Source organism: Apis dorsata, unplaced genomic scaffold (assembly GCF_000469605.1).
Source record: "Apis dorsata unplaced genomic scaffold, Apis dorsata 1.3 scaffold_1036, whole genome shotgun sequence".
Taxonomy (NCBI): Eukaryota; Metazoa; Arthropoda; class Insecta; order Hymenoptera; family Apidae; genus Apis; species Apis dorsata.
In genome coordinates this window covers 6,739-14,998 of record NW_006264134.1, presented here as the reverse complement: position 1 = coordinate 14,998, position 8,260 = coordinate 6,739, and the positions used below count along the sequence as shown (strand labels likewise).

Genomic DNA, 8,260 nt, shown 5'->3' with positions numbered 1-8,260 from the left:
TATATATATATATTATAATAAAATTTAATTATTTTAAATTAAGAATAGAAAAGAATTAAAAAAGAAAAAATTAATTTTTTTATTATTTTTTCATAATATAAACAGAAAATATTAAAATATATAGAATAACTATATAACTATAAAACCAATGTTCTATTTTGAAATTTATTTTGTTTTTTGATTATGTAATTAATTTTAATTCGAAATAAGTTTCAATAAGTTTTATCATAGAAAATATAATATTTCAAAGTATTATACATAAAACAAATGTAATTATAATATTGTAATTTTGACATAATTACAATTAGTATTTTTAATTTTTAATCTATTATTGTGTATAAATTTATAAAATTGTGTATTATTTATAAAAAGAAATGGGTGATTATACTGTATCATTAGATTCTGAAACAGAAATGTTTTGTACATTATATTTATTTGAGAATGTCCAAAATTCTAATGAAATACGTAGGAAAGTTATGAATAATGAACTTTCTTGCTCTGTTATAAAAGCATCACTTATAGTAGATCCTTTCCAAATAATAATAGCTGCTAATAAAACTGCAATTAGTGCAAGGATGAATCAGATTACTACAAAAAATATATATACTGAAGTATTATTTAATTTATCAACTTCAAAAAATATATCACGTACATTAATAGAATTTGGAATCAGTGACAATGATAAAAATATACTAATAATGTTAATATGCAAAGAAAATGATAAAAAATTAATGTCAAAAACAATAATGGATGTTGTAAAAGGAGAAAAGATATCAATTTCAAGATTATCTGAGTTTACAGACTTTGATTTAATAAAGAAAATATATAAAATTGAAGAAGATGAATTAAATGTTTCTAATTTTATTGATTCTATTGTTTCTAGAATTAGTTGTAAAGATTTTATGTCATTGAAATGAAAATAAAATTTTTAATGCTGTAATAAGTATGAAAAATATTATAATTAATGTATCAATTTCTTTTTTAAATAAATATTTTAAATGTATCAATTGTATAATATGAATAATATTTTAAATAAATAGTATAATTATGTGATTTATTTATTAAAAGATAAATTTTATTATATTTATTCTTTTTTTCATGTTTATTTTTATAAATTTTATAGCAACTTAAACACTATAATAATAAATTTTCTTTTCTAAATATTTGATATTGAATTTTAAATTTTTAGTATATAAATATTACAATCATAATGATTCACAATATAATTAATTAATTGTAATCAAATATGATAATAATATGAAAAAAACTAATTATATTTTGCAAGTTATACACTACTTATGATTGCATATATAAAGGATTATTATAAAAAGGATAATTCAAAAGTAGGTTTTGGTAAAAGATATTTTTTCTTTTTTTTATTCACTCATAAATAAAGCCAAGTATGCGTTCAAAACAATTTATATCCGCAAGAACAAAACCTGCGGAAGCAAAATTGCAATTTAAGGATAGCACCCTTAAATGCATACAAAAGCAATATAATAATGAATTTTTGTTACGTATTTCTTGGTAAACCACACATTTCACACATTGCAAAATCTGCTGCATTGAGAAAAGTGCAATGTGAACAAGTCCAAAGTGTTTGATCAGGTGGTGAATTTACAATTGGATCTGTGCCAACTGCTATTCCACTTCCTTCTACAAGCACAGAAGATGAAATTCTTGAATTAGTATCAAATAATGGTCGAGATGTTGATGCTGTAGCTTCAGATATTAGTTGCTCTATTGTTGCCCATTGTTCCGAATGTGTCCACTCTATTGCTTTTTCTCTATTTTTATTACGAATTGCATCTAATAGTGGTATCATGTGATCCTAAAATAAACATGTATATTTTATTTTATAACAAAAGATTTTTAAATAGATAAATATTTAATAAAAAATAACCTTCATTGGAAACATATCCATAGTTGCAATAAAAATTAACAAATGAAAATCTGAAACTGCTTCTAAGAATTGTCCTTTAGTAAATTGTTGCATATAAGAACAAAGTGAACTAAATTCCTGAATTTGTCCATCGATGAATCTACAATTTAATAAAATTAATATTAGCAAAATAATATGATATTTCATTGTTTATTTTTACATACCTATTTTCAATTGGAAATGGAGTAATAGTATTGCTAATATAAAAAGTAAACTGTGGAGTAAGTGGTGTGGATGCAGGTACATCTACCAATAAATATTCTACTGGCAAAGGTCTTGCTAGCCTTGACACTTCATTTCCATAAGAATCTTTTTCCTAGTAATAACAAAAAAAAAAAAAAAGAAATACAAATAACTTTTTACTATAAAATTTCGATTTATATTTTTTATGATCTATGTATATTTATGTCTTATTAATATTTTAAATTAAAATTTGTTTTGAAACATTAAAAATTATGGATTTTTTTACAATACTTAATAAATAATGTTGTGTAGAAATTGTTTTGAATTTAAAAATTTGTAATTACGATATTTTTTAAAAAAATATTAAATATTTTTATAAACCACAAATAATACATATAAAAATGTATAAAAGTAATTATAATTATGATATCGATTAAAGTTAAAAAATAAAAATAACATCATAAAAATGAAATATAAAACTGATTGTAGATTTAAGGTTAAATTAAATAATTAAGAATTAATCCTAGATTAGATTATAAATAATTTTTAAATATAAGTTAAATTATGATTAAATTTGAATTTTTTTTATAACTCAAAATTTTTCTTATTGAATTTCTTGAACATTATTAGGAAATAGAGGAATCGGAAAAAAAATATTTGATTTTCTAAAATAGAAATTAATTATATTTTTTATTTACAATTTGCATAAATAAAAAAAATTAAAATAAAATCTATTAAAAATGTTTTTAAAATACGTTTTAACAAATGTGTTGAAATATTTTTAATAAATGTTTAATAACATATATACAATTTTATTAGTTGATTCAAGCAAATACATAACGATATTTATAAGATGAAGTATGAAGGCAGGTCCATAATATTCGTATTCAGCGTTCGAGAAATGCGCGCGCAATCGTAGAAGCCGCAGACGACACCGGTACTGTTTGCCACGAGTCGAACGAAAGTGTACAAGAAAAAGGAAAGAGAAAGACAAAGGGAGAGAACGAGAAAGAGAGAGAAGGAGAAAGCTTTAGGATTGCCGAGAGGGGGTAACATACGGAAAGAGGAGAGGAGAGCAACAGCGTAAGCGACTAGCGCGCGCTGTGGTGTGTGTCGTCGGTCGGTCGGTCGGTCGTCGCCGCCATGCTAGTGGTTAGTTTAGTGAACCAAACATCATGATGTGGCAAAACGTTCGCACGAGCTAAGACTGAAGTAACGCCGCGTTACCGGCGCGCCGTCGTTATGTTATCCATAATAACTCACGACGTTCGATAAGCGTAAACACGTAACGTGAAAAGTACAAAGCTTGATAAAAACTCCACGGCGACTGCGGCAACGAAAAACGTCGGAGTGCTCGATTCCTGCGTGCGGAACCGCACAATACTACGTCAATCCCGATGTAAATTAAAGTCAAATCATATATTCGAACGAACATTACAGAATTATCATTGTCACGGTACACGTTAGGAGTGACGAGTGCCAACGATCAGCCTCCATCGCGCGGCAAGGAGACGATCACGAATCGTATACACGGTACGGAACATTTACGCTCCTATCCAACGAAAGAAAGAGCAAGAGAGAGTATGTATACATGTTATGTGTGCGCGCGCTTGCATGCATGATAAGAAAAATATACATATGTCGTGTATGTATTTTTTGGGTTGATGAGTGCGCGTGCGTGTGTGTATGCTATTGTAAGTACAAGAAAAGAAATGAGTGTATGCATATGTATATGAATAAGATGAAAAGAGAGAGTGAAAGAAGAGTAAGATTGACAAACGAGAGTGAAAATGAAAGGTAGAAAAAAAAAAAACAAGCATGTATGTACAAACATTCTGATAATATGAGCAAGAACAAACTACAATATTCCCGCAGAATTTGTCTAACACGCAGTAGTTTGTAAGTCATTTTTACTTAAATGTGGACTTGTCATATGTAGTGACAGCATAATATCGCAGAGAACTTGGCGATAAGCTGCAAGAATCCATATATCATATGGCCGAAGGTTTTATCGGTTATCCGTATTGATATTTAGAATATTTTACAAAATGAAAAAAAATAAAAAATTACATTACTATTTTTATTAACTTCTTTAGAAAATATTATTTCATTAACGAATGGTAAATTCCAAACTTCGACTATTCCCTTACATTTTGGCGGGATTTTGCACGCATGCGCGTTCTCTTATGAAATGTCATTTTTTACGTTTTAGTAGTCAAATTGTTGCATAATAACTTTGCTGTTATAGTCAAATAACACTGTGTCAGATAAGAAGCTAACCTTTTAAGAATAAGTTCGAGCTTAAAGACAAGACTATGAAATAACACGAATGAATTTATGTGGCGCATTTTATGACATATAAAAGAAAGAAATAATAAAAAAAAAAGAAATATATAAGAAATAGATCTAATTATACTGATTTAACATTTAATTTTTTTTCTATTTATTTTATATTTATGTTATATTATTAAAAAAAATTTTATTATCTATATGTTTAGTTTAAAAAAAAAAATTTTAAATTTATTTATGCGATAAATCGAATTGTATCAAATAATCAGATTAATATGTTAGAAACAAAAGTACAACATATGTACATATGTATTAATAATGAAATAAATATCTATGAAATTTATATTGTTTGAATAATATAATATAATATAATATGAAATATGTATTAATTAATCAAACATTTATTTCAATAAGTTAAAATTATATTTTTCTTTTTTTTTTTTTATAAAAATAATAAGTTATATTACGACAAAAGAGAGAATAAAGAAGAAAGAAAAAGATAAAAAGAAAACAATATAAGAGTGAAACGTTAAACCGATTGTTATTAGGAATAGGTACATTAAATATGACCTTTATATTATTTTTCTAAATAATATAGTACAATGAAACACATATACGTATACAAACATTTCTCAAACATGTATTCTCATTTTACTCATTATTTCTAAATTAAAATAATTGCGTTATATAAAATAGTACGGATAATTTTTAGATATTTTTACGAATATTATATATGAAAATGTAAGATTATTAAGTATAACTATAAAGAATAAAATTTATGAAGAATAATTAATAAATAATATTTTATTATATTTCAGATGCTGGATCCAAGTGTTTTAACAGATTTAGAGGAACTGACGCTTTGCAGTTATTGCAAGCAGAAGTATAATGATACGGAACAATGTCCAAAATATCTTAGTTGCAAGCATTATTTTTGTTTGCGTTGCATAGAAAACAATTTATTAAAGGGACGTGAGTTGTTTTGTGCACATTGTTGGAAGAGGACGGATCTAGGTGATCAAGGACCGGACGCTCTACCGACACACTCTTCTCTCCTTGCTCTAACAAATAATTTGTCTCACTTAAAAATCACCGCAAACAACACATCTGGAAAAACGAATGATAAGGAGAGAAAGGTACATGACAATGTGAACATATTTTTTTATAAAGATTTCAAGTTCGTCAACCGATTATTCGTATTCATCAGTTTATACACAAATGGTAAAGAAAGTATACAGTTCTGAAGCCATATCAAACTTCTAATAGTAATAAGATTAAGTTATAAGGTCTGCAATAATTTACTTTTAACATACAAAGTATAATTTTTATATTTAAAATTTGATAAATTTTTGATAAATTTTTTAAACAGAAAATAAAAATTTATGCAGATATTACATATATATATTTTTATTATATAAATATTACATATAAAATATATAAAGGAAGAAATAAAATTTATAGTTATAATATTTTACAGAGTGAAAATTGTCACACACATGGAATGCCTTTGGCATTATGGTGTGCGACATGTTGCTCAGCACTTTGTAGAGCATGCGCCACTCCACAAGAACATCCAGGTCACCAGATTAAATCACAAACTGATGCCAAAGAACAACTCATATCCGATGTAAGTTTTATAATTAATTTTATTTGATATATTTGTTTTCTATTTTATATATATATAAAATAAAAAATATTTTGATATTCTGATTTTGAATCAGAGAATGCATGGTTAATATTTTCCTAGGTTCAGTTGGAATTAGTTGCTATGGGAAAGCTATCGACCGAGATTCAAAGACTGGCTATGCAACAACGTGAATTCTTAATAAAAGTCTTAGAAGCTTGTGTAACATTAAAAACGCATGTTGAAACAGATCTTCAGAATGGCTGGAGTCATTTTCCTGAGATAACAGATGCACGAGAAACTCTTGGAAAAGCGAAAGCTAGTTTGCAGATGATCGATAGTCCTAGCGATGTATACAATTTGCATTCACAACTCATTATAGAGAAACAAAGATTGCAATCGAAATATCAAGAAATGATGTTGCAGTGCCAACTCGATGATTTAATTGGTAACTCTGGGGTGGTATTTGATTTTGCATTATTGAAACAAGCATTAGCTGGAATTCATACGGGAGAACCGATTATTTCTCAAGGAACGAGTAATGGTGGTAGATTACCAAATCATTTGGCGGCTTCACAAAATCCAATACTGTTCCTCGCAAATTATTGTATGTCGCAGCTATATTCAAGACATGTAGTGAGTAAGCAACACATGCAAAACGGTTCTATAGAATATCATTCAAGTATGATGCAGCCGCAACCAGCTCCCCCGGGTTCTGTTCATGTACATCAAGGTCCACCGCCGCCTGCAACCCCGCAGCAACTTCTCATTCCACCTGGTTCGCCGTCCGTTAAACCTATTCCGCCCGCGCCTCCGAACGCAATGTTACATCCACAACAACAATCAACGTTTATACCAGAAGGAGTTGGTAGTGGTGGTGGAAGTTTGGTAACCGTCCACTCATCCTCTCAACCACCGTCCAGCGGAATAGCAGCATCACTTCGAGGACCTTCGAACCCTTATCCTCTGTATTATTTCAACATTGAAGTAAATGGATCTCCACACGGTCGTATCGTAATAGAAGTGAGGCCAGATGCAGCGCCGAAAATGGCAAAAAATTTTAGTGTACTGGCGACGGGTGAAGTCGGAGTCGGCTATAAAGGTTGCACGATTTTTCAGTGCTGGGAGGGTGAATCCGTGATTACTGGTGATTTTGAATTAAACAATGGTCGCGGAGGAAGAAGCATATTCGAGGATGGATACTTTATGCCGGATGATACAAAATTTCCTGCAGTAAGAGGAGCAGTCGGAATGCGGAGAACACAAAAGCGACATGATAATCTTGGTATGGTGGGTTCACAATTTCGGATAATATTACAAGAAATGCGCGGGTTCACAGGAATCTTTGGTCATGTCGTTGAAGGATTAGAATTAGTCGAAAAGATATCTACATTTGGCGATCAAACGGGCAAGCCTACGAAGAATATTCTAATTACGAAATGCGGTAAACTGTAACGATAACACTATTGCGATTAGTATACACCGAAGGTAATCAAGTATTACCCGTATACTTTGCGTTTCCCTGCTCTAGATAACTTAAAAAAAAAAAAAAAAAAAAAAAAAAAAAAAAAAAAAAAAAAAAAAAAAAAAAAAAAAAAAAAAAAAAAAAGATTCACGAGTTCGCGACGGTATCTCTGAAGTGTTCGATATAGGGAATGGGGTGTTTAAATAAACAAAAAAAATTACATATATATAATATCCGATGATAAATATTACATGTAGAGACACCGTCGTGATCACATAGCTCCATGAATTACGATGCTCCGTATGAGTCACACAATTTAATTAACTATTAACAATAGAATTCTAAAGATGTTGAATCTATTTTTAAAAGTGGACGCATAAGAGAAGAAAGAAGAAATAAAGATCCATATTTTGCTATTGATTGAGAATCAATAAGATTCTGTATCTACAATAACGACGATGATCGATAATACGTACCTCAAGATCGATCGTGATATCGATACGACTTCTAGCTGTACGATATTTGTTTTAGAAGAAGTTCGACGTTTATTTTGGCTATTGGCATATTGCTATGTATAGTTGACATAGAGGGTATCGCACGGGATTAAAAAGTGCCGTGGTTAACAGCATCGCCCTGTGGGCGTTGCTAATATTTTAGATCATAGATAATAAAAACAAAAAGAAAAAAAAACGTGTAGATGAGAAATACGTATGAAAAATGGGGCAAACTTGTATGTGTATACACATACATTCATATA

General features: G+C 28.9%; 3 protein-coding genes across 4 annotated transcripts in view; 2 read left to right on the top strand and 1 right to left on the bottom strand.

Annotated features, from left to right (window-relative positions):
* Positions 1–270: 270 nt before the first annotated feature.
* On the top strand, positions 271–933 carry LOC102671287 (EKC/KEOPS complex subunit TPRKB-like). Its single transcript, XM_006624323.2, has one exon. It carries the CDS (start codon positions 375–377, stop codon positions 915–917), a length of 543 nt encoding a protein of 180 aa, XP_006624386.1. The 5' UTR covers positions 271–374; the 3' UTR covers positions 918–933.
* Positions 934–1,344: 411 nt separating this feature from the next.
* LOC102671772 (nuclear protein localization protein 4 homolog) overlaps positions 1,345–8,260 on the bottom strand; it is a 13,112-nt gene continuing 6,196 nt past the window's right edge. Inside the window, exons 13-15 of the mRNA XM_006624327.2 lie at positions 2,107–2,258; positions 1,904–2,042; positions 1,345–1,831 (exon numbers count right to left, since the gene is read on the bottom strand). Of these exons, the coding sequence (XP_006624390.1) occupies positions 1,514–1,831; positions 1,904–2,042; positions 2,107–2,258 (609 nt within the window). The 3' untranslated portion in view covers positions 1,345–1,513. The remainder of the gene's footprint in view (positions 1,832–1,903; positions 2,043–2,106; positions 2,259–8,260) is intronic.
* On the top strand, positions 3,175–8,260 carry LOC102671426. 2 transcript variants are annotated; one of them, XM_006624324.2, is made up of 4 exons: positions 3,175–3,658; positions 5,233–5,550; positions 5,892–6,041; positions 6,162–8,260. In XM_006624324.2, the coding sequence occupies exons 2-4, from the start codon at positions 5,233–5,235 to the stop codon at positions 7,491–7,493; spliced, it is 1,800 nt and encodes a 599-aa protein (XP_006624387.1). In that variant the 5' UTR covers positions 3,175–3,658; the 3' UTR covers positions 7,494–8,260. The 2 variants fall into 2 exon arrangements, with proteins under 2 accessions (XP_006624387.1, XP_006624388.1); XM_006624325.2 differs by having other exon boundaries at positions 3,180–3,706.